At 53.1% G+C, this 25,912-nt stretch overlaps 1 protein-coding gene across 2 annotated transcripts in view; it reads left to right on the top strand.

Moving 5' to 3' along the window:
• Window positions 1-2,670: 2,670 nt before the first annotated feature.
• Window positions 2,671-25,912, top strand: part of LMCD1 (LIM and cysteine rich domains 1) — a 32,965-nt gene continuing 9,723 nt past the window's right edge. The window contains exons 1-3 of one of the 2 annotated variants that reach the window (XM_074151515.1): window positions 2,671-2,719; window positions 18,418-18,506; window positions 20,633-20,888. In XM_074151515.1, the coding sequence (XP_074007616.1) occupies window positions 2,693-2,719; window positions 18,418-18,506; window positions 20,633-20,888 (372 nt within the window). In that variant the 5' untranslated portion in view covers window positions 2,671-2,692. Of the gene's footprint in view, window positions 2,720-17,933; window positions 18,206-18,417; window positions 18,507-20,632; window positions 20,889-25,912 lie in introns of those variants that run through there. The other variant, XM_074151516.1, reaches the window with a different exon arrangement.

Raw genomic sequence — 25,912 nt, 5'->3', positions numbered from 1 at the left:
AAAGCCTTCGTTACACGGGGGGAGCCTGGTCACTGCCCTGGCACCCGGAGCCGGCTGGTGCTCAGCTTTACAACCGGGATTTAAAACTAAAAACAAGAAACAAACAAAAAAAAAAGCCCCAGAGCCAGCACTTTTACGCTTGACGTCTCCCAGGTGCAGCCACCCACGAGCAGATCGCTTTCTCTCCACGCTCAGGGGAGAGAAAAGCAGGGCAGAGCCACCGCTCCCCGCTGGGTCCTGGCCCGTCACCCCGTGCCTCGTGGCTCCCCAAAATCCCTTTGTACGTTCTTTCCTACTTCCCAGGTGGCCACGTGCGTGTGCGCGTCGGGAAAGTGAGATAATGTCACCCCGTTGCCATCCCAAGCGTTTCCCGGGGCTGCCAAGCCCTGCATGGCAGGGGTTTGGAAAACAATATCCCTGTGCTGTTCCCTCCGCCCGCCCCCCAAATGCCTCCGGAAGGTCAGGTCCAAACGCCCTCCCCGGGGGAACTTGGCTCACTCCAGAATTTCTTTGGAAATTCTGCCTTTGCTTTTTAACCCAGATTTTTTTGAGGCTGTTTAAATACATCTTCTAAAAACCAAAAAATAACAGGCATTGGCTCTGTGTGTCGGGGCGCATCCCCGCTCCCTCCCGGGGGGTCCCCAGCCCCTGTGGCCCGTTTGCTGTGCCCACCCGCTGTCACCCACAGGGCTCCATCCCCGTTACTTCTCCTGAGCAGGGAGAATCCCACTCCCCGGGACGGACCCTGGAGGCAACAACCACCCAGTCCTCGCTGCGCCAGAGCTGCAGAGGAAAGCCTGGCGTTCTCCAGCCTGGAAAATGTTGTCACCTCTGTCCCTGGGTGATTTTGAGGCCCACGGGAGGATTTGGTGACCCAGCCCCCCCCGAGGCACTGTGCAGATTTACCCCTCCCTGCACAGACCTGGGCAATACACCCCCTGGCTGGAGGCACCAGAAAGTCCTTGTCTTCTGCTGCAGGCTGAGGAACCCTGCGAGAGCCGAGGCAGAGCCTGGCTGGGGCACAAGGGGGCAAATACCGGCGCCTGCATCGCCCTCCCAGTCTCCTCCCAGTGGGGTACCAGCCTTTGCCACCGGTCACCCATTTTCCTTTCCACGCGGCCACTGGAGATTGTATTCCTTCATTCCGGAACAGCTTGTCCAGGTGTTGGGGATAAAATGCCACGTGAGCTCTGATAAACCCTGCCGGGGTCACACGGAGAAGCCAACGAGCAAAAGGGATGTAATTAATCACGAAGCACCCTCAGAAACCAAACGCGGGTCAAAATGAGCCCAGGGTATTCCCTCCTCGGCAGGAAGGGATGCAGGGAATCTCAGGAAAATGTACCACCCTGGGAGATGTTGCATCAGCACAGGAGTGCTGAGGAATGGTTTTTTTACACTACAGTTGTAAAGAGACAGTTGTGTCCCCAGCTGCGTTGTGTCCCCTGCTCCCGGTGGCTCTGCTCCCACCACAGAACATCAGGAGACGGCTGGGTCCCGGTCACTGTTATTCCAGCAGGGTTTTCCCTGGACTCGGGAGTGATGAGGAAGGGACAGAGGGCAGGGGACAGTGGGCAGGGGACGGGGACAAGAACCGGGAGCGGGAGCTCGAGGAGGCTCTTACGCTCCCCTGCACAGGGGGGCTTCGTGCTGGGCCCCCGGCCAACACAGGTGGTTGGAAGCTGGCAAGACCTTGCCATCTCATGCAAAACCACCCCAAACGGCAACAGATTGTCCCTCGACGCTTAACTTATGTTGAAACAACAAGAGAAACACAGTTTTGGACAGTTTTTTCTGCTAAAAACATTCCATGTCTGTCTTCCGTGATAAACTGCCCCGGCACATTCCTGTCTGCCTCGGGAAATCCATTTCCCTGTGCTTGGTGTCCCAGCCTGGGACAGCAGGAAGGTGGGATGGTGGGACAAGGAGACAGTAGGATGGCAGGACAGCAGAACGGTGGGATGGTGGGACAGTAGGATGGTGGGGCAGCAGGATGGTGGGACAGCGGGAGAGCGGGATGGTGGGACAGCAAGGTGGTGGGACAGTGGGATGGTGGGACAGCAGGGTGGTGGGACAGTGGGATGGTAGGACAGCGGGATGGTGGGACAGCAGGGTGGCAGGACATTGAGACAGCAGGATGGTGAGACAGCAAGATGGACGGACAGTGGGACAACAGGATGGTGGGACAGCAAGACAGGGGGATACTGGGAGAGCAGAATGGTGGGACAGGGCGACAGTGGGACGGCCCCCTGCCCAACCAAGAAAGGCAACTTGGCTTGAGACCTGCCAGCTCCTTCCAGCCCGGTGGGGCCCACACTGCTGGGGTACCCCCATCCCCGGCCCCCACCCTCTCCCCTCCGCACCCCTCCCGGCACCGCCGCTTTGGGGCGGGAGTACCTAAAAACACATTTTTCTTATTTTTTTATTGGCCCTTTTCTTTGTCTTTGGTTTTCTCTCAAGCCCCGGGCCCCGCGCTCTCCCCTTCAGCCCAGCGCCGCGCGGAGAGCAGCGCCCACGTGCGCGCCTTGCCCGGCGCGCCCCGCCCCGCCCCGCCCCACCGCCCGCCATTGGCCAGGGAAGTTCGGTGCCGGCGTCGGATTGGCGGAGGGCGGGCCGGGGCAGCGGCGGTCGCCAATGAAAGGCGGCGGCGGCGGCGGCGCGACCGGGCGCGGGAGAGCGCGGAGCGGCGCGGATGGAGCTGAGCCCCGGGCTGCAGAAGGTGGGTCCGCGGGGGCGGGGGGAAGCGACGGACGGACCGACGGACAGAGCGACTGGCCCCCGCCCGGTCGGGGGCGGCGCGGTGCGGGCTGTCCGGAGGAAGGGCGGGCGCGCACCTGGGGTTGGCGGCGGGCACCGGCCGGGCTGTAAAACCGCGTTATTTTTTTTTCCTGTTTTTTCCCCCCATTATCCCCTCACCTCCTGCCCCCCCCCCCCCCCCCCCCCCCGCGCGGGGCCAGCGGCTGGGCTTGCCCGTGTGTTTCACTAAATAGGGGGTGCCGACCGCCCCCCCCGGGTGGGGGTGGTAGCGGCTGGGGTCGCCCCCGGTGCCGCCCCGGCGGTTTGTGCCCCTTGAGCTGGTGCTTGCGGCCCGGCGGGGCGCTCGCTGGAGCCCGCGGGGGTTGCGCTCGCCCCGCGGGGTGGCCGCTCTTACGCGGGTCTGGAGCCGGGCACGGCAGCCGCGGGCGCCGAGGGAAGGCAGGGCGCGGAGCCTGCGAGCAATTAATTAAGCGCCGAGGGGCCGGGGCGGGCGGGGGTGATCCCCGAGGCCCCTGCGCTGTTCCCGCTCCCCGCGGGACGGGGCCGGCGGCGCGGGGCGGCCTCGCAGGCGCTGCCCGGGGACGCCTCGGGGTTTGCTCTTCTTTCTGTACAAGAAACGTTCCTCGGCGAGGCTTTTGCTGGAAAAGGAACCGTTCATTGTCTAAATGAATTGTGCGTACCCCCCCCCCCCCCCCCAGCGCCGCTCTGAGCCTGTGGCCCCGGGGAGCTGCCTGGCTCCTTCCAGACCCCCGGAAAGCCCTGGCCCGGGTCCCCGGGGCTGTCACAGGCTGGCTCTGCCCGGGGCATCCCGGCTCCCGCCACAGTGTCCTTGGATGAGCAAAAGAACCAGAATAACTGAAATGCCCTCTTGGCGTGGCGTTCTGCTGAACGGGAGGGATTTTAAATGCTGAATAAAAAAAAACCCCCACCGAACCCGTGTGGAACGGGTTGCCAGGGAGCAGCTGCTCTTACGACCTTCCCCGCTGTACCTTTGTCACTGCATAATTAGGGGATGAGTTAAACGCTTAATGTCAGCGCTTCTCGGTTTCCACATCGTTGTCATCCCATCTCCTGGTGGCAGATGGCCCCGACCGGGCAGTGCCCGGAGCTGTGCCCTGGGACTGGCCTCCGTGGGACTGCTGGGGTGCAGGGACACCCCCAGACCTTCCTGGGGGGATGGCACCCTTTGCCGTGACCTTCTGTGAGAACTTCTTCGCTGACACTACCTCTGGAGCTCCCTCCCCGTCTCTGTTCTCGAGGTGTAGCTCCCTCGGGCCCCTTAAGTTTGAGCTCTGCCGCTGCTGGCTCCCAAGGAAAACTTATTTGTGGGGTTTTGTGGAAAACTGGATGCTCCTAGCAGGTCACCCTGGGCAAATGTTGGTGTCTGGTGTGTGGGGGGGTGGTGTGTCACTGCGTTGCCATCTGGGTCCTGCGCTGTGCTCCCCTCTGCAGCATGATGCTCCTGCTCTGTGTCCTGCCTGAAATACCTGATTTTTGGGGATTTCCCTCCTTCCAGCTCTGCCCACCTTCCTTGTCCCTGCTGACCCTGCTGACTGCCCACTGTGGGGACCCCCACTGCAGCACCCTGGGGTCACCCTGACCCTCAGGCGTTTGTGGGGTGGCCAGGGCTTGGTGAGGATCTGCCGGGAAGGTCTCCTCTGGTGCGTCATCCCCACTTGGAGCAATGTGTCCTCTGCCAGCGGGTTCCTGTTGCTGATAACCCTCGGGCATGTCCATATGGTCCTGGTTGCCACAGCTGCTGTGGGGAGGGCACAGTTGGAGGCCCTTGGGAAGCTCTTCCCAGTCACCAAGTGGACATCGATCCTCCAAGAGTGAAAACTGACTCTTTTTCTTGGGTAATGGCAGTTCTGTGGGCTGTTTGCTGGGCTGTGGGCAGTTTGGTTCCCCTCACCTGGGGGGACTAAGCAGGGTGGAGAGCCTGCCAGCAGCCCCAGGCTGGAGTGGGGGGTCCCCTGTGGGAGGGAGCAGAGAAGCAGGGCTAGATATGGCCACCAATGAGGGCTGAGCAGATCTGGGCTGTGGAGCAGGAATGTGCCCTGGCGAAGCTGTCTCTGTGCTAGACCCATCTCCCAGGAGCTTCTCGAGCATCATCCCCAGGAGCTGGAGCAGTGGGGGCTGCACAGCGGTACCATACCAGGCACCCCAAAGTCTTGGGGGTGGGGAAACCATCCGAGCCTCTCCAAAACATGTGGCTGGATGCTTAGGGATGCTTAGCTCCCTTGGTGGGAGGGCGAAGGACAAGGTGTCATCTTTAATTTCGCTAAAGTCTGTGGAGGGACCAGCACAAACCATCTGCAGTGGAAGGGTGTAGTGCTGCTGTGGCTTCTCTGCGGGGCAGTGCCCAGCAAGGGGGGGTACCCCCTGTCTATGTTGCGCTCCTGGCGCCCGGACTGGCACCGGCCATGCTGGTATAAAAAAGGAAAAGTCCCAGCTAGTTTGCTCTTCCAAAGGGATGTGAAATGACATAATAAAAACAAGGAGGAAAAAAAAAAAATAGAGACCTTGGATCCCTGTCTGGATAATCCATGCCCAAAGACAAACGGGCGTCCTCGCAGCAGACGGCTGTTTCGTTTCCTCCATTGGGAGAAGGGCACTTTTTTTATTTTTTATTTTTTTTTCCTGGGCACGGGGTGGAATCCTGTCAAATTGCAATTTGGCTTGGCAGTGCCGTGCAGCCAGTTCGAGCAAGTCGGGGGAAGGCAAGTCTGGAACTCATTAGGGCTTGTTGCAAGGCCCCGAAAATTTGATTTTCAGTCGCTGTTGGGTTTAATTATTGTTGATGTCTTGCCTAGCGTATTGTGGGATTCTTTCTGAGGAAATTAAAACAGCATGAGTGGGCCGGCGTTCTGCTTGGCAAAGGGGTTGTTTAGATTACATTCTAAGCGGAGAGTTAGAACTCGCAGCAGAGATAAAGCGGGATGGCTGGCATCGGGCACCGCTGGAGCCGGTTCAGCTGGAGCGGGCAGGCAGCAGGGCCGGTGTGCCGTTCTCACTAAATTCAGTCCGTTTTTGTCAGGGGAGGAAAATAACCCACTGAGCTAAAAGGCACTGTTCAAAGCCAAGGTAAAGTTTACTCGGTTAATACAAACTTTGGTTCTTTAACGTTTTCTTCCACTCTCTAGCATGGGTTTTTGCAAACACCTGAAGCCGGGGGGCCGTAGGAGGGGAACAGACCCAGCCCCAGCCTGTGCAGGGGGGTGTCGGGGGGAGGCAGAACCCTCCCTTTTCTTCTTCTATGGTTGATCTTGATGATCCTAAAGGTCTCTTCCAACCAACGTGATTCTATGATTCTCCATCAGTGAAGTATCCAGACACTTGAAACTCCTCTGCTTGTATCTGGAGATGCACATGGGGAGGCTCTTAAGGGTTGGGAACTTGCCCTTCGTGGAGTCCAAGAGTTTAGATCTTTTTAGAGAACTTGAGGAATACATTGGAGACCCAGCTCTTTCATTCATTTTTTCATAAGCTGTATCCCAGGACCAAGGTGTTGGGGGCACTGGGGCTGATGTTTCCCCTTGGCAGCACTTGGGCAAACATCTGGCTTCCTGGGGAAGAACCGGGGTTAACAAATAACAGGGGTTATGCCCAAAATTAGTCTTCTATGGGACACATCTGTGACATCTGTTCTGTCCAAACCCCCTTTCAAGCAATTTGGGTGCAAAGTGATAAAGACGGCAAGGGCTGTAGTTGCAGTGGGTGCCTGCAAAGCCGTCGTGTTCCTTGTTTAAACATGCCAGTGTTACAGCGTGAACGCTGTCAGGAACTCTACAAGCAACTTCAGCTCAGCTTTGGGAAGCTGGACCTCATCATTTTTAACAATTAGACCGCAGAAAGTTATTTATCCCTTGCAGGCTCCTTCCACGCTCAGGATCTCTGTAGTCCCCACGAGCAGAAGCTCAGAGTTGCAGTATGAGAAGTTGGTACCTTCTCGGTAAAGCCTCCTCTCGATGGACAAGGGGTTTGCTCCCCATTGGTGACAGGTTATTCGTGGCTGGTGGCCTGGGGAGAAGACTGTATTGTCCCGTTTGTCCCCGTGGGACCGGGACCCTTGCTCCGAGGATGTGGTCGTGGTGGTGGAGCCCACGGGAGGACGCGCCACCGCGGGGGAACAGATGTGGACCCTAATGCAGAAACTGCTTGGCTGGGAGCGAGTATTTATAGGTATGAAATCACAAAGCAGCACACGGGTTAAAGAGCTTATTTTGGGACTTGGGCTCAGAGCTAAATCGAGCCCCATAAAATACAATTTACAGGTTACAAAATCCCCCTTGTCCTGCAGGGAGGTGGTGTCTGGAGTATTTGTTTAGGCTGAGGGTTTTTTTCCTCTTTTTAAAAAGGAAATATTGTATTTCAGCCATTCAGGAAAAGAGGTATTCAGATGTCCTAGCTCCAAGCTATTGCTCCATTTAAAGATGGGGCTCAGAGAGAGGGGAAAATTTCAGGGCAGCTATTCACAATTCTTGGAGGAGCAGGAGTTTCCTGATGCTGGTTACCAGCCCCATTCCTCCTACTTCTGCCATCCGCTGACTCCGAGCCCTCTGGATTCACCACCTCGGTTACAGAAAGCCTTTGAACCGCTCCAGAGCGGCAGGGAAATGCCCTCTGCAATGGGGGGCTCCTGCTGGGTACGCTGGTTTTGCACCCCCTGCGTGTCGGTGCTTTAGTGAGTCAAATGCAAAGTATGTTAAAAGCAGTTGATAAAACTGAAGCAAACAGCAGCTTTGGCTTAATTGCTGATGGATAAGGCATCATAAATGGTTAATGTTTAGCTCGCAAGGTGCAATATCTCATACTGGTTTGGCAGTGGCTCTTCAAAGGGGAAGGGAAGCCTGGGTGACACACACACACCCCCCCCCAGTTAAATGGGCACTAATGACCAGGAGTGCTGCTGGCTGGCCTGGCAGTCTAAGGGTGCAAATCAAAAAGTACTAGGGAAAGGGAGGAGGGTGGCTGAGTAGTAGGAAATAAGGAAAATAAGAGGGCTTTTCCTGCTAGCACTTCATTGTCGGTGCTGTGTATCTTTCAGACGCGCAAAAATCTGCATTTCTCAGAAAGTGACTTTTGCTTGTTCCTGCAGCGGTGAAGCCCTGGTGAAGGGCAGCACTGGAGCAGCTGGGTGGCTCTTGTGTACAAACTGCTGTGCAAATACCAATGTTGGTTTCTAGCGCAGTTGTGTATGCCTGTTGGAAGCTTTAAATGCTGGGGGTTTATTGCCTTCCCAAGAAAACGGGCTAAATTCTGCCAGGATTAGCTTTTACATAGACTTTGGCAAATTATTCCAGATGGGGTTTCACTGGGAAGGGACCTGTTGTAGGATGAAAAATCTACTGTCGTCTTATCAGAGGAACATGGGAAAGCAAATTTACCCCAAGGTGTTGGGGCCGGTCGCCCGTGCCCTGCTGGTGTTTGAGGTGGCACAGCTCTTTGGCTTTAGTGTTGGGGTTCAAAATTAATACCAGCCACAAAATTAACTCTGACTTCATTTGCTCTTTCTGAGGACCTGGAAACCTGTCATTCAAAAGCATCTCACTTTATTTTCCTTCTATACAAGAGGGGAACTCGCCGAGATCACGGAGCTCCAGGCACAAATAAACAATCTCCCCTGTGTTTAATGGCTTTAAACTGAAAGAGGGGAGATGTAGATTAGATATTAGGAAGAAGTTCTTTGCTGTGAGGGTGGTGAGAGCCTGGCCCAGGTTGCCCAGAGAAGCTGTGGCTGCCCCATCCCTGGAGGGGTTCAAGGCCAGGTTGGAGGGGGCTTGGAGCAGCCTGGTCTGGTGGGAGATGTCCCTGCCCAGGGCAGGGGGTGGCACTGGGGGGGCTTTAAGGTCTCTTCCAGCTCTATCAGAGGTGCTGCCAAGTCTGCTTGGGCTACCAAAGAGCGCCCAGGGGAGCCAGCTACAGCAGGGAGGCTGCAGGATGGCCAGCCAGCTCCTGTCAGCCAGGAGTCTTCATCCAGAGCATCAGGATGTAGTAACAGAGTGGGATGTCTCCTGGTTTAAAGTACCTGTCCCGGATCTGGACATCTAGGATGGGAACCTGCAGCCCAGGAGCTGGTGTGGTGCTGTCTCAGTGGCTGTCAGAGAGCTGTGGTTTTACTGCACTTTTTTTCTTAAACACTTCATGCCCAAGGCATGTTTTTTGCACAGCTGGATGGGCCTTTTGATATTCTTTTGGAGGGGTTTGTGATAGTGGCCGGATCCTGTGGAAGCCTTGGAGCTGATGGAGGGAAGGTGCAGCACAGGAAGGATGGGGTGAAGGAGAGGATGGGTGGCCTGTGGTGAAATGCCTTTGTGTCTTTGAGCACATCTTCAGCTTCCTTCTGTCTCAGCTGTAACACGTGAAGAGTAGAGCTCAGGAGGTGTTTAGAAGAACTGAATTGTACAGAAATTTGATGGAAGCAGCTGCTGAAGTGCAAGGTGTCATTGTCCGGAGGGACCCCCATTCCTGGTGGCATTTCACGACCTTCTGCTGGTGCTGGCGGTGGGAAGGATGAAGCTGGCTGGGTGAAGGCAGTTGGGGACTGCAGTGAGACACTTACCTGAGCCCTCTGGAACTCAGCACAGCTGCTGTTTAAATTTGGGTGGGTTCTCCCTGTTCCATACACCTACTCACAGCTTGGTTTGCTCTTATAATTAAGACCAAGTGCCTGAAGCACTGCCTTGCCTGTGGAAAAATCTATTCATCTTATTTTTTTTTTTCAAAGTTTGCCCTTCTCTTATCATTATTTCACACATTGTTGGTGGAGAAAGGAATGCTGCCAACTATGCGCTCTTGGAAGAGCGAGGTATTTGCAGAGGCTGTGGCTCTGTTGTGTCTCTGTCATTCTGTAGGTTGAGATCTGGCAGCTCCATTGAAATAGTTCTTTCGGATGGCGATGCCTTTCCCTCGTCTTTATGGTGCTAAAATAAAAGACAAACTTCTTACTCTGCAAAGTTTAATATCAATAAGTGCTTCCAGTGTTCCAGATGATACCTGCTCATTTGCTGGTGACTTCAGAAAATCCTATAGAGAGAATTTAAGATGAAACAGTCTTTTGTAAGTGATTTTTCTTCCCCCCCCCCCCCCCCCCCCCCCCCGAGTGTGGTAATTGGGTAACTGTGCTTGCTCATAATCTGGCAGGGAAACAAATTGCTTTCAGGTCACGATTACAATAGATGTTTTCTGTCTATGAAAATGAGAAGAAAATAAATCAAAACAATCCTTCACTGTTCTCAGTCAAAATTGTAGTAGCAAGTGTGAGTGTCGATTAATGCACTTCTAAGGGGAGCTGTGTGCCCTTGGACAAACTTATTCCACTTGGAGACACTGTCCAGGAGCCCCTTCCCCAGTCCGGGGAAGTTTGTCCAGCCCAGCCCTGAGCTTCCCCACCCGAGGTGAGCTCCTGCCCTGTGTGTCTGGGGTCACAGATGTCTTTTGGGGGTAGTTTCCCCCCAAAAGTTTGAGAGGTGGGTTTAGTGAGGAGCAGGTGATCCCCTTCCTCAAGGAATTTATTAAGAGGTTTTCCAAGATGGGAAAACTATCTAGGAAAATGCTGAGACAGATTGCCCATCCAAACCATCAGTTGAGGTGCTTGAGGCCAAGCTCTTCAAAGGAGGTTTCTGCCACCCAGGAGAGGGTTGATTTGTGCTCTTCTGCATGGGAAAAGGACCTTAACTCACTCTTTTAGTATTAAATGTAATTACTTTAAAAAGTATCTAAACAAAGCTGTGGCTTTTTTTCAGACATACTGGGAATTTTTAGGCCAAGTTTTCAATGCCTTTAGTGTTTACCTGAAATTCTGGATGATCATTTAGGTTGCACCAAAAATGAGGTTTGATTATTTTTTTTATTTTTTGACATGCACTTCAATTGCATCTTGTGAATGCAGAGCTCTAGAGCATTGCTGGGCTGGAATGCAGGCAGTGGTGCATTGATAACCTTGCACTTAAATGCATAGACCAAAGCTAGCCAAATGATTAAAATCAGAAGACCTCATTCAAGCAGTCACCTGTGAGTTCAGAGTGATGTGAGCCTTCTGCCAGCACAGGAGCCACGGGAGGGAAAAACCACCTTGGTGATTTGATCAGATAAAAGAGAATCTTATTCTTGTTCTGGTGCATCTGCTTTTCAGGCTGAATTAGGGAATTAAAATAGGAGTGAGACTATTTGACGTGGATTTCTCATTAGTTCTGGGTGAATGTTACCTGGGCGCTACCTTTACTGCATATAACTGTTTGAAACATTGATGCTATATTAAAGTCTCCCAATAGTGTACAAACCGGTGTGGGCTCAGAACTGGGGCGGTTCTAGTTACTAGAAGGTTTTTGGGGGAGCAGCAGAGGATCTCTTCACTGCCGGCAATGGCTGAGAAGGGACAGTTGGGTGCAACACGGGGTTGTGTATAACAGGACAATTACAACAAATCTGCCCTGCTGGACCCACAACCGGAAGGAAAATGTGACCAAAAGTGGCTTTTTGTAGGTACCCACCCTGGCTTTATTCCTGCTTTTAACTAAAAGGCAGCCCTTTGGATGTGTTAATGTTGTGCTGTTGGGCTTGGCTGGCTCTTTTCCCGCAGCCCATGTCAATGCAGCTCGGTGTAACTGGTGGTAACTGGTGTGCTGTTCCACAGCTTGCAGCGTTCCCCTCGCTGAGCTACAGAAACCTCTTCTGTCAGATGTGAACGCTGACACCATCCAGTTATTGGAAATCCTTTAGGAAGTTTGAGTTGGCTCCCTGTTATTATGCAAGCTTAGCTCCATTAGAGTCAAGTAACGACAATAAATTAATTGCTCTTCATCCATGTCCCTGAACTCCTCAGTTGTGCCGAGCAAACCGGTCCCACCCATGTGAATATCCTAGGACTTCTCCCTTTTCCTTTGTTCAAGAGGCTTTTCTCAAAGTCGGAGCTGTTAATCTCCAAAACTCGTTGCAGCTGGAGGAACCAACTCCACCCAAAGTGCTCACGTGGTCCCTCTGGAGCTCTCCTCTGCCCCGGCTGTGATTTATCGGGGTGGGTATGGAATGTGAGGCTGCGCAAGGGTCTTCCAGGGGCTGCAGGGAAGGGTTTATGTTGGACTTGCTGGGGGGAGCAGTCTGACCGTGAGGAGAGGTGAAATGGGGACCTCGGCTCTGAAGGGCTGTTGTGAACTTTGTAGTAACTTCTTTGAAAACCGGCTTTTCCTCTTCCCTTCCTAAAAAGGAGGAGAAAACATACTTGAGGTAGTTACGTGTCTCCATGGCCGGCTTTAGTCTCCAAATAAGGTGTTGTGCAGTAAGTGCTTTCAGGATCCAGAAACCTCTGCAGAAGCAGGAGGTCCCCACTCCACCAGTCCCTTCTGGAGCTGTGGCTGTGGCAGCTGGTCCCTAGCACCATTCAGAGGCTGGAGAGCCACGGGTAACCCATGGAGCAGTGCCCAGGAGGAGTAATGCATTCATGGGATTCCCCTTCAGCCCCCTTGTGAACCTGCTCGGGTGGGACTTGTGTTCTCTGCTGGCATTGAGCACAGCGAGTTGGGGCAAACGAGTGGAGTCCTCCTTGCATCCCATTGCCACCTGTGAAAACAGCTCTTGCAGGAGGGTGGATGTTCTTGGAAGCTTTATGGGTCTCCAGCATTGGACCATCTTGCCAAAACCGTGAGCCATGTCTGAGGCCCCAGTTCCTCTGAGGATGCAGCTCCAGATGAATGGAGCTCCAGGGCTGGGCTCCAGACCCTGCAGGTCCAGGTGTGGTGGCCAGGCTGCTGCTGACCAAAGGCATGTCCTCTTCTGGCTGAAGCTGCCTGGCATTTTCTTGTGGTATGTGATCTTTGTGCTTTTAATAATGAAACCATCCTGCTAGGAGACATCTTGGCCTTTTGGGATGTTTGTTTCCAATCTGCAGGACTACTACAAACTCTTCTTGTGATTAGACTAAGGTCCCTGTGGATATGCAGGAGAAAAGAGAACTAAAGGTCTTCCAAGGGAGTATGGTCTAAGCATCCCTGATCAGATAAGTGTTATCCTCCTTTTGTTACAGTGACTGGTTTAGCAGCTGGAGCTGGCTCCACTTTCCCGTTTCTACCTTGTTTCTCACTTAACCATGTCCCTTGCCTGTGCTGTGGTCTCACAACATGTAGCATGCTTCTGCAGGAGGTCAAAACTGATTTATCAAGTCTGTCTTGACCCTGTGCCTTGTGCATAGCCAGAGAGAGGTGGTGGAGGAAGCAGCCTGGTCTGAGCAGCCTCATAGCAAAAGGAAGAAGACTAAGGATCACTGAAAAGCAAGTGCCAGGCTCGTGACTGCATTGCCCTTATGTGGTAGCAAATTCTTCAGCAAAGGTGGGTGCCTCTGGCTGGGGGGGACCAGCCTGCAGGCAGTCAAACAGCCCCCCAGGCATGTGCTTGGCTGCATTAGATACTGGTCTGATTCCCCTTGTGTATCAAACTCATTAAAGCCTTTAAAGGAAAGCAGAATATTGCTGTGGGCTCTCATGGCACTTGGTGGGTTAATCCGTCTTAGAGGTGTTCACTGGGACTTCCCAACTCTGCAGTGACCTGGGATAAACCAACTTCTCTATTAGTGGAGGATGTTAGGATGTTAGCTTTCCCTAACTGGTCTTCTTGCAAGCTCTGTGAAAATCTTATACTAACATGAAATTTCTTCTCCTCAGTGCTCCATAAAACAACTGGGTCTCATGGTGTGAGTGTCCCAGGAGCAGTGTGCTGGAGCCACCCCATACTTGATGGCTGCACAGAGCAGAGATGTTAAATGCATCCCAAACATCCCAGGGCTCTGTTTTTCCTTTCTGTACCGTACATCGGCCGGCTCATCGCCGTCTGAGGAGCATCTCAGCAGCCATCCCACCACTCATGCCTTTGGCGGTGAGCTGTTTATTGCTACAGCTTTAGACTGGGTGTGTGGAGACCACAAAGCCGTGACAGCTAGTGGCTCTGTGTCCATATATATCCAATTATACATAAGAGGGAGAGCACTTGTGTAGCTGCAGCTCTAGAAGGGAGGAGACACTTCTGAGGGGCTGTGCTTATGACAACTGGTGTTGTCTGAGCACTGGCAGCTCTATTTGTGGTCTAGAAGTTTGCCAGTAGTGTTAGTCTGGGCATGGCATGGTTGCTACTAGAAGAGCGTTCACTGAGAAACACCCAAGTTTAGTCTGAAGTCTCCTCCTCGTGGATGTACTAAATCTCTGGCACTGAACTGGTTGAGGAGAGTGGAAAGGAGTTTCCACTTCTTGGAAGGAACCACATTCAAGTCATGTGGTTGTGAAAACAGTGTTTTCTCCATGTGCTGTTGAGGACAGTCCTTTCATGACAAGCTCAACTGTCAAACTAGCTTCAGTAGACCCTTTGGCAAAAGGTCATTGGTCAAGATGTGCTGGGCTGGCCAGGGAGTGATGATACACCAGAAAAACCTTCTGAAGCCTGGTGGAGGTGGACTCTGACCTGCTCATAACTTCTAACCAGGGGTCCACCTCACCAGACCTGCCTTGGCAGCTCAGTGTTCCTTTCCAAAGGAGTTCTCAAACTCTAAACCAAGGTGGAGCCACATTTGGGGTTTTTTTTGTCACTTGTCATCATAGGCTTTCTATTTTCCAACCATTGAGTGAACTTACCAGTGTCTAGGATGGCCCTGCCTTTGGCCAGAAAAACAGTGAACCATGGTATTACTGGCATATTCCTGAGATCGTTCAGAGATGTGTTTGTGGGTAGAATGGCCTCAATTTCCTATCATTTCACTACCTAAGAATTTCCTCTGCACTGACTTGCCTTCTCTCTTTTAATAGCAAGAATGCTATAAGACCAGAAAAAAGCCAAAACAGAAATCTTAAAATGCACTGTATATCTAGTCATGGGCAGCAGAATTTTGCTTTTCTTCCAAGTAGTTTGTTGACACAGGCTGCTTTTTTTGAAAAAAAAAAAAAGGCATTACAAATGTCTTCAGACTTTTTATCTTAAACTTCAGTCTGTGTTAAACAATGCTGTTCCCAAACGGGCTTGGCCATAGGTGGAGTCTAAGATAGTTGGAGCATTTGTTTTGCATTATCTTACTGGGTTTGGGGTTTTTTTGCTGTCTTATGTGTCTTTTTTTTTTTTTAAAGAAATCTCCTTTTATGCATATTTGAGGAGCCGGAGCGGAGCTGCGAGGAGAAGCTCCATATCTGGGCAGGAAGTCCTGCTGACCAGGCAGCCCGAAAAACAGGCAGCGGCGCCTGTTATGTTTGGCCCCTGCACAGAGATGGAAGTGAGAGAGGCTCGAACCTCCCTGGCTCCGGAGGGAGCGAGGAATGGCGTTGTCCCACAAACAGGGACATGGCTCTGCTTGGAGTTGTCATCAGGAGCCACTGCCCAGAGGGGTCTGAGCTTGCAGGGGAGGGTGATGCCACGGTTGGTGGGTAAGGGCCCCGTCCCCATGTGGAGGGGCTCAGGTGTGCTCACTGAGGTCTGCATGTGCCTCAGGGATCTCCCCGAGACTCCACAGGGCCACCTGAGCCACACCACAGGCAGCGGTGGGGATGAGCTGCCATCCCAGGACCTTATCCTGCTGCTGGAGACCTAGTCTTCCAAGGGCAGGGACACCTGAGCTGTCTCAGGAGCCACTTCTTGCCTTGAAGAGCCTCTCAATTTTCATGTTTCCCATTTCACCCCATATGTTTCCCTATAGCCACTCTGGAGAGCAGGTATGAGGGTGTTCTGGAGAGTACGGGTTCAGTAGGTACTTCCATGGGGTTTAGACTGAGCAAAGAGCAGTTAACCTCAAACTTGGACCTGGGATGTGAAGCAGAAGTTGTGTTTGGACAAGTAGAACAAAATGCCAGATTGAATAAATTACCAAGAAAGGGTTGTGTTAACACTGAACTAATAAAGTGAAATTCTGGGTTTACGTATCAAGGTGGAGGTCCCAGGCTGGTGGCCACCCCCAGGCCATGGGTTCCTGCGCTGACACTTGGACTGTGAAGCACCAGGTTGTCTTTCTGGGGCTTCATCTGCTGGTTCTGGCTACTGACCATGCTAATCCCTTTGCTTTCCCCCTCGTATGTAATGGAACTCTTCCAAATGAGTTTATTTAATCCAGATGCTTGTATTTTAAATAAACAACCATTGGTAGTCCCTTGCCTATACTCAGCTTCTGTCTGACTCATTAAGGCTAGAGTCAGTGAAGAGCCTACTGAGTGATGGGTTGGGTTATCTAGCACATGGTTCCAGAACTGGCAAGATTTTAAGTGGTTTGTGCTGGACCACTTAAAATGTGTCTATTTTCTGTAGAGCTGACACATAGCTGAAGAATCAAAAATGTCCTGTTTTTCTGGATATTAGAAGCAGGGTGGAGTGTGTGCGTGCACTTTAAGACCATTTTTAAGGTGTATTTTTATGAATTCCTGGGGTGAGAGGTCTTATCACTGGCTTCAAGATACCTGGAAAGGCTGCAGGTGAAAAATGAGGTTAAAACTCCAATTGAAAGCTGAGGCAGAAATGAAATAACAGTTCTGTGGGTCGAAGTGAGGGGAAATGGGCCATGTCCTACCCTTTGGCTGCGCTTCTCAAGGATGAGCAGCTTCTATGGAGACTTCATAGTTCTGCACAAAAAAAAAAAAAACATGTGAATGCTTGTCATATACCTCAAAATTGGCAAACCTGCATCCGGCTGCTTCTAGAACCATCTGTTCATAAAGGCTTCATCCTCATTAGCAGCACTGGGTGTTCAGAGTGAATTAAATGTCTTTCCTGAGTGCCACCAAATAACCTTTTCCTCTGGAAAGCCGCAGAACATGGGTTTGAATGTCAGAGGAGATGTCAGGGTGCCCCAGGTCCATGCGGGAGCTGGTGGATGGGGGGGTGTGGGAGGAAGGAGCAGCTGCTGCCATCATCACCAGCATCACCACAATCACTGTGGAGCCCAGCGCTGCTGGGCAGAGCTTTAGGGGTGGTCACCAGTGAAGCTGCTGCCCCACGGTGCCCGGCCACCTGTGCGGGGTCCCTGCAGAGCCTCCTCAAAGGGGAATTTGTTGTTTTAACCACCCACAGCTCTGCGGTGCGAAGGAGCTGAGCACATTCCTGCCCCCCCAAATGCACACTTTAAAAGCAACCTCTGCTGTTGATCCCACCATTTGAAAATGGAGTTGGCCAGGGTGGCATCTGCCTGTCCCTGTGTGGAGCTGGGAGCACCAAGCCCTCGTGGAGAGGGGAGAAGAGCTGGGGCTGGGCGAGGGAGAGGAGGAGCTGGGGCAGGAGGAGGCCTTACAAGATCATACACTGTTTAAAATTGATATTGTTATGAAAGACTATCATGGAAAACACATGGACTAGGTTAAGGTCACCCAGGCAGGCACCACCCTTCTCCAGCACCAGAAAGCTCTGCAGCCTTCCCTGTTCTTCTGATGGGCTCTACATGGGTACGCACAAACCAACAGTCGGTGCCTAGAACTAGTTTGTGTTTTGAGAGGGGTTAAAGCTTTTCTACAAAAATGGGATGAAGGGGTGCAAGCCCCGGAATGGTCGTGGTGGCCTGAGACACCTACGTGCTAAGCCTTAGCAGAAGATGCAGGCTGTGTGGTCCAAAGTGGTTGGAAAATTGCAAGAGGCTGACACTTTACAGTGCTGCTGGAGGGCTGGAAGTGTTGGGGTTTTGTGGAGGTGGGCGACCGTCCTGCAGTTCAATCTGCAGGGTGAGACTGGGTGAAGCTGAGACGGGGTGAAGCTCCAGTGATGCTGCCATCGCTTCTGCTGGGTCCTGGGGTGGGACTGTCCTGATTTCCCCTAAGTCCAATTTTACAGGGAACAAGGATGTCTTTCAGACAGGAGTCTGCAAGTTTCTGTAAAAACAGCCAGGCTGAGGTAAATTCAGCGTCCCGTGGCGTCCCTTCTCCCTGATGCTCCCTGCACTACTTTGGTTTTGTCCCCAGTCGTACCCTCCTGCGTTCTTCACATTCAGAGAGCCACGTTTGATAAATCCACGGCGCAGGCACTAAAATAGGTTTGTTTTCAATGTTGTTGGCTCCTGTTGTGGCGTTTTGCACCTGCGTCTCTGCTGGTGGGAGGTTGTTGGGGTGGTCTCCGTGCAGCGGCGAGCTCCCACGGGTAGAACGGACCGTCCTCAGCGCGCGGCAGAAGGCGCAGCCCAGCCCCAGCCCTTCCCCGACGGGTTTCCTCTTCTCTTCCTCTTCCTCTTCCCCGCCAGCGCCAGCGGGGTGGAAACTTGCCGCCTTCCCAAAAATACACTCGAGCCCCCGTGGAAAGAGCGGGGAGGTGGGAGCTGCGCCGGTTCCTGGCGATGCACCTCCACGTCCCGCTGCGCGCAACCAGCTGCAGCGAGGCGCGGGCAGTATAGAACCCGAATCAGGATAACCTTGTAGTGAGACCTGAGGCTTCGGTGCCTGAGATCAAGGCGGCTGCCCAGCGTGTGTATCGCGTTCGCTGTGTCTGATGTGCCACCTTCCCTCAATTTAAGGTGAAAACCTTCATCCCGGGCATCCCTGCAGGAGCTTGGGGCAGGGCTGCACGGGCGGTGGTCAGATGGCGTTTGGGAGGTTTGAGGCTTCGCAGGACACAAGGCACGGCTGAAGAAAACGTCTGAAGGATAAAGCACGTTGTTAGTGCTCCGCTCGCGGATAATCTTTGAGGATAAAGCCTTTCCAACTTGGGTGTCCTGTTCTTTTCCAGATGTCGGTGAGCCAGCCGCAGTCGGGAAGAGGTGTGCCTTGTTTACGCTGCAGAGGGACGTGCTCGGGCTTCGAGCCACATTCTTGGAGGTATTGTCTTGCCCTTGGCGGGCCCTGCCCCGACACTGTCCCTTTGGTCCTGTCGATATCCGGGCTCCAGTGACTTTGAGCGCGGGGAAGGGCTGCAGAGCTCTCGAGTGGCGCAGGGAGGACACGCTCTCTGGCTTGCTGAGAAGATGCTCGTGCTCCCTGCTCTCCATCCCTCTTCTCTCACCGATCCTGCTCTCCTGTTACTTTTTTGAGTTAAAAATCTCATCCACGAGTGCTTAAACCAAGCTGAGGCTTCACGCAGTGGGTTTTTTCCTGCCTTTGCTAACACTGCCTGCTCGCTGGGAGCTGAGGCTGTCTCTGCTAGGTTGAGCACAGGTCTGGGCAGCAAGCTGTGGCGTGGGAAGAGGAGATACCTGGACCGAGGGATGGCCCAGCCCATGGAAGGGTCTCGCCTGCCACGGGCACGTCCCCAGCACAGCCTGGCATGGTTGGTGCTGCTCAGTAGGATGTTGGGAGAGGGGCACGGTGCCGAAGCTGCTGCACCCTGTGCTTGGCGTGAGCCACCCTCTGCCTGCTCTGTGCTGCCTTCCCAGCCCACCAGATTGTTTGGAAACTACTTAGTGAGGGCAAACGCGTCCCTGCTTGCCTTGGAGGCAGGGAAATGCTGCCCCCCAGGACAGTCCGGTGCTGTGGGCGGGAGCTGAGCCGAGTGCCCGGCTGTTGCCCTCGTCCTTGAGCACCACGGTGGCTATTGCTGCTGGTGTCCTGAGCATCCCGATGGCTGAAATGCTGTGCTTAGTGCCAGAAACGCCTTGTTATTTGATACTTTATTTTCAGTTTTTCCTCTTAAAACCACTAAAACAGCCGCCGGTGTGGGTAGCCAGTGGGAGCCGAGCAGAGCCGTGTCTGGCTCTGGGCAGGGGCTGCTGCTCTGCCCTCTCTGCTTCCAAACCCCAACAGGGGAAACAAAGGGGGCTTTGAAATGGAAGGCAGCTCTCCAGATGTCATTAATTAAAAAAGAATTAATGCCCTCCGAGGCTGTCTTGCACAACACTAGCCTCTTTTCTGCGAGACCGCAGAGCTCCTGTTGGATGTGGGTCCCGTCCAGGGGTGCCCCGAGCCCGCAGCCCTGTCTGTGCTGCTGAAACCATCCACGGTGGTGGCACCCACTTGTGTCCCGCAGCCTTCAGTTCCCTGTTTCAGAACCTCAGCTGTGTGGAAATCCAGACTTTAAAACACTCTTTTGGTTGAAATGCTTTTTTTTTTTTTTTTTTTTTTAATTAACTCAATTAGAGGCTGGTTTGAATCATGCTTGTTCCAGGATCCTGCTGAAATACTTGGGGTTGCATCAGAGTTAGTTTGTACTCTCTGCTATTAGAGTTTGATGGAAAAACTGGCCAGCAGAGAGCGGCCTTATAGACTTATCTCTATTATTTATGGCTGTTATAATTAAAATCATAGACACTTCAGTATCAATTCCTCTTTTAGCAGTCACTCTTTCAATGGCGTGTAAAGCTTTGTAAAAGGCGAGGCTCATGCTCAGCTGTTGGGGGCTGGTGAGGGGGGGAGATGATGCTGGGAGGGCTGGAGCCCCTCTGCTGGGAGGACAGGCTGAGAGAGTTGGGGGCGTTCAGCCTGGAGAAGAGAAGGCTCCAGGGAGACCTTCCAGCCCCTTCCAGTCCCTCAAGGGGCTCCAGGAAAGCTGGGGAGGGACTCTTGATCAGGGAGGGGACAAGGGGGAAGGGTTTGACACTGCAAGAGGGGAGATTGAGCTGAGATGTGGGGAAGAACTTCTTTGCTGTGAGGGTGGTGAGAGCCTGGCCCAGGTTGCCCAGAGAAGCTGTGGCTGCCCCATCCCTGGAGGGGTTCAAGGCCAGGTTGGAGGGGGCTTGGAGCAACCTGGTCTGGTGGGAGGTGTCCCTGCCCAGGGCAGGGGGTGGCACTGGGGGGGCTTTAAGGTCCCTTCCAACCCAAACCATTCTAGGAATTGTGCTGAATTCCCATGTGCAGCTCAGGCCATGGGAGCCTTTTGTCTTATGCCATATCCCTGGTCTGTGTTCAACCTTTGGAAGAGGCTGATGCTCCGTGGCTGAGCCGTCGCATGATTTCATGCCTCCCACGGCCCATCTCTCATTAAAAGGTTTGATCTCATTTGTCACCCGCAGGAAGATCTGCAAGTCGTGCAAATGCAGCCAGGAGGATCACAGCCTGAGCTCAGACCTGGAGGACGACCGGAAAATTGGGCGGCTGCTGTCAGACTCCAAGTACGCCACGCTCACCGCCCGGGTGAAGGGAGGTGATGGCATCCGCATTTATAAAAGGAACCGCATGATCGTCACCAACCCCATCGTCTCGCGGAAGGACCCCACCTTCGACACCATCACGTACGAGTGGGCCCCCCCGGGGCTCACCCAGAAGCTGGTAAGACAATCCGTGGCGCCTTTGGCTGGTGCTTGTGTGGCTTAGTGGAGAACGTAGCTTGGCTTGGGAAAAAGTCATCGGGGGAGAAAAATAGTAAAACATATGGTTTGTCTCGGAGAGCAAGAATGTGCGTAACACTTCGTATTTTGGAAAACTGCGTAAATAACCAGAGTAGGTAGGGGAGGGGAATGGATTGCCTTTGGGTTTTTATAGGCTTGCTTACATTTCTAGGAGAAGTCTTAATGGGTTTTACAACTAGAAAGCTCGCTGCTTTGGTGAAGCTCGTGTCCAATAATAACATTGCTGAGGACAGATCCTGTCTCCGCTGTCCTGCCAGTTGTACAACGCCTGTGCGGCCCACGCGGGTTCCAAACCCAGCCTGGGGGTGGGAGCCATTCCTCCAACCCTTCCTGGGGTGGCTGGGACCTGGTCCTCTCCCCAAACACCCCAGGAGGTCACTAAAGGGGGCAGAAAGCTGTGGGACATGCACAAGGGCGAGGGGTTAACTCCAGAGACCCGTCTCCATGCTTCTAAAACAACACGGTCTGGACCAGGCTCCTGGGAGCAGCTTGGAGACAAGCTCTTTGGGTGGTTTCATGGGGCAGAAGGAGTTGCCCTGGGCTTTGGGCTCCCTGTTGGAGAGGGAGGTCCTGCCTGGCTTGGTGAGTCTGACCTCTTGCAAACCTGGCTGTGAGCTTGTCCCGAGAGCAGGCAGCGCAGGTGGAGGTGGCTGGCTGGGACACTGCCTCTAACCTGGGGGGTTATTTCAGCAAACACTTCAGGAAATGATGCTTCAGTCTGTCTCAAAAGCAGAGAAATTAAATCAAGGTGGAAAGAAGCAGTGCTCTAAACCCAGTGCTGGGTTTGTAAATTATTCTGTTACAGAAATGATAATGACAAAATAACTCGTCTTTAATATAGTAATAATTCTCTTTGCTTACCGAGGTACTCACTAAAATGACTGAACATAGTCTGGTCCAAATAGAATCACAGAAGGGTTGGGTGGGAAGGGACCTTAAAGCCTACCCAGTTCCCCCCCTGCCCTGGGCAGGGACACCTCCCACCAGACCAGGTTGCTCCAAGCCCCCTCCAACCTGGCCTTGAACCCCTCCAGGGATGGGGCAGCCACAGCTTCTCTGGGCAACCTGGGCCAGGCTCTCACCACCCTCACAGCAAAGAAGTTCTTCCCCAGATCTCATCTCAATCTCCCCTCTTTCAGTGTCAAACCCTTCCCCCTCCTCCTAGGGCTCCCCTCCCTCATCCAGAGTCCCTCCCCAGGTTTCCTGGAGCCCCCTGAGGGACTGGAAGGGGCTGGAAGGTCTCCCCGGAGCCTTCTCTTCTCCAGGCTGAACCCCCCAACTCTCTCAGCCTGTCCTCCCAGCAGAGGGGCTCCAGCCCTCCCAGCATCTCCGTGGCCTCCTCTGTTACAGGTTTTGTAAAGAGAACTCTGGGTGAAAAGGGGGAGATGGGGATTGTGGTCCCATGCCAAGGGCTGGGTCCAAACCCAGGCTCCCAGCCCCACCGTCCCTCCTGTTTTCCATCCGGATGAACAATATTGCTGTGTGGGAACAAATGGAAGTGGTTTTCGGCATGTGGGAGTGTTAGCCAGCAGAGCCCTTCTTGAGGGAAAGCTTTAACTGGCTTTTAGCTGTGTTGTGGTACTAAAAACATTACATATTACACTGTCATTAGCGGACAGCTTTTGCTCTTCAAATTAAACAAAATAGTTTAAAGCTGCTGAAAATTGCAACCAGATTTTGTAAAGAATTGGGGAAACAAATGTGGAGCTCCAGCTGCAGACCCGAGAGGCAGACTGACTTATTTCTCCTTAGAACCCAGTTGCCCTCATCCCCTTGCAGAGAGGCTGACTGGGAGTGGCGTGCAGCCCATCCTGGGAATGCAGTTGGGACCTGTGGTGCTAATTGGAGCTAATTGGGCTTTAATGAGGGACTGAGAACCCCCGTGCACCCAGCTGCCCGGCTGTTTAATCCCAGCACTGCTCTCGCCGTCTCCTCTTCATTTGTCTCCTTGGTAGACGCTGGCCCAGCAGGGATGTTTGAACCCCTGTTTGCCTCCCCCCGGTCCCAGGGGAACTGGGGAGCTCAGGCGGGATGGGGAGGACAATGCTGGCACCCTTCCCACCCAGCCCAGCCCATTCACGGAGACTGCTGCCCAGCCTGGGGTTGATCGGGGACCCAGGATTGATTCTGCTGGCAGCGTGGGGCTGGGTGGGCTCCTTGCTGTGAAGGATGCTCAAACTGCAGCTCCTGGGCTGCCTTCTCCTCCTCTGGGCCCGGACCCCAACTGTACCCCCTTCTGATCGTGTGTTTGGGGTGATCCCAGATGCAGCAAACCCCATCCCTGCGGTGCTGGCGAGGGGCAGCTGCGGGACCATGGGCTTCAGGAGAGCTTTGGGACTCCTTATGGTGCCGCAACGGACAGGAGGATGTCACAGGTCAAGTAAACAACGCGCGGGAGCTTTGAAGACAAACTTTGATAAATTTTGGCTTTGAAGATCCACTTGACAAACTTTTAGGAGAAATGCTGGATGTCAGCTGTTCTCGGTATAGTTCAAAAAGGGATTTGGGCCAAAAAGCTTTGAGTGCGTAACTGACTTGCTCCGGTGGTTTCCTTCTGAAGGCAGGCTGGAAACTCGGGGTTGTTTTTAACGTTGTTGTCCTGAAGTTGATGGTCCAATAATAGGAGGAAGTTCAGAGTGTGTTTTCATTAAGCCGTGCCTGGAGAAGTTATGAAGTAGATATTTGGGGTCCTTGGGGAAAGTGAAAAGAACAGATCATAAAATACCTCCAAAATCCAGTAGTTAACAGTGAAAACTTAAAATGCTCTTCCTCAAAATGATCTGTGCTAAGGCAGCATAGCGTTTGACTGTAATAAAATGTGGTAGTGGCAGAAGAAAACACTTTTTCTTATCCTTCATTTCAGTTTTTGGTGTCAGGTTGAATTTTTTTCCCCTGATCTATTCTCTGGACACATCTGCGATTAGAACTTTAGGTGTTCCCTTGATCGGGGAGTGAAACCCACCGTGTGTCTGTGTGGACACTGAGACCTGCCCCCGGGCAGCCCTTCTGGACCCTTCAGAGAGACCTGAGGCTTCATCTTCTCTCTCCCTCCCAGCACAGACGTTGTGGGTGCAGGGTCCGGCGCTGGTCTGAGCGTTCGTTAGTCTTGGCACCTTTGTAGAGGATTAAGAAGTTCTTCCATTAAGATCCTACCATGCTACTACTCTGCGAGTGCTCTTGCCTGGGGCTGATCCAAGCCAGCGCAGGGAGGGGGGGGGGGGGTCTGCCGTCCTGATGCCCCCGCTCCTGCGGCACCGGGGCTTTGGCTGCTTTTCTTTCCAGTTGTGGGGTTTCGCTGGCAGGGTCTGTGTTTCGTGGGGCAATGCTGTCAGGGAGTTCTCACCTCTTGCTTCTGCCGTTCCTGTTAGGGTTTCTCGGGTCTGTGAAAGCCATCTGTGCACTGGGTCATTCCCACAGCATCCTGTGGCTTCAACAGCGTTCACAGAATCACAGAATGATATGGGGTTGAAGGGACCTCTGGAGATCATCTAGTCCAACCCCCTGCCAGAGCAGGTCCACCCAGAGCAGGTTGCACAGGAACGTGTCCAGGTGGGTTTGAATGTCTCCAGAAGAGGAGACTCCACCACCTCTCTGGGCAGCCTCTTCCAGGGCTCTGCCACCCTCACAGGAAAGAAGTTCCTCCTCATGTTTAGGTGGAACTTCTTATATTCAAGTTTGTGCCCATTTTCTCTTGTCCTGTCACTGGGCACCACTGAAAAAAGACTGGCCCCATCCTCCTGACACCCACCCTTGAAGTATTTACAGGCGTTGATCAGATCCCCCCTCAGTCTGCTCTTCTCCAGACTAAAGAGACGCAAGTCCCTCAGCCTCTCCTTGTAAGAGAGATGTTCTAGTCCCCTCATCATCTTTGTAGCCCTCTGCTGTACCCTCTGCAGCAGTTCCCTGTCCTTCTGGAACTGGGGAGCCCAGAACTGGACACAGATTCCCGAGCAGCACCTTCTCCCACGGGGTGACAGCCCTCCCTCGGTGAACTTCTGGATGTCAGTTCCTCCATTGCACGATGCGCTGAGTGTTGGTGTCTGATATCGTAACGTTCAGCAACATCAACCTGGGGAAGAAGCCCTGCCTCCATGAAATCATTTATCTATGGCTGTTGCAAATCTTCGGGCAGGAGTCTTGCCCTGCCGCCCTGCTCCGACTCTGCAGGTTTTACAGACGAGACGAGTTGTTCAGGGTAGTGCAAATGTTTCTGTATTTAAAAGGCCCTACCTTTACAGTAAACAGTTAATTGCTCCTCCACTTTTTTTTAAAAAATTCGTTTTTTTCAAGTGCTGACCAAGTAAGAACCAAATCTAATGCAGCTGGATGCTGGTCTTTCCGCGGGAATGGCAGGGAGCCAACTGGCTGCCCCTCTCCTCTTCACACCACAATAGGAAAAATGCCTTGAGTGGGAAACTCCCTTCCCCTTAGCGCCCGGCCAGAAGAAGTTAACTCTGCCAGCCCCGCCGCTGCAAACGCGAATGCAGCCCAGGACAGGTCGTGGTTTACTCGGCTGTTGAGATAGTGGCTGGTGGCCAGCTGAGTAGAAGACTTTATTTTGGAGACTGTTTGTTCCTTGGCATTCGCTTTCTGTGGGGCAGGGCATCAGTCACCGAACACCTTCCCTTCCCTTCCCTGCGGAATCGGTGGCTGGGGAGAGCTGGTGGCTGTCGGGGTTAAGAAAGAGGTTCAGCTGCCTCTGACTACTTATTCTTGTATAAAGATATTATTTTTTCAAGTGATGATAAAGGGGGATCTTTTACTGTAAACTATGCCGCATGCAGCCCATGAGGGCTCCCCGGAGCTCTCCCAGTCCTGGCCCGGGGCAGTGGGAAGCTGCCTGCTCTTGGATTTTGATGTTTATGGGTTTTCTGCTCTTTTCAGCTGCCTTGCTGTCAAGTTACCCGGGAGAGTGGCACTAGTGCCAGCAATGGAGGGTGTTGG

Source organism: Numenius arquata, chromosome 8 (assembly GCF_964106895.1).
Source record: "Numenius arquata chromosome 8, bNumArq3.hap1.1, whole genome shotgun sequence".
Lineage (NCBI taxonomy): Eukaryota > Metazoa > Chordata > Aves > Charadriiformes > Scolopacidae > Numenius > Numenius arquata.
Note: the sequence above shows the minus strand (reverse complement) of the source record. Positions and strands in the feature narration are given on the sequence as shown.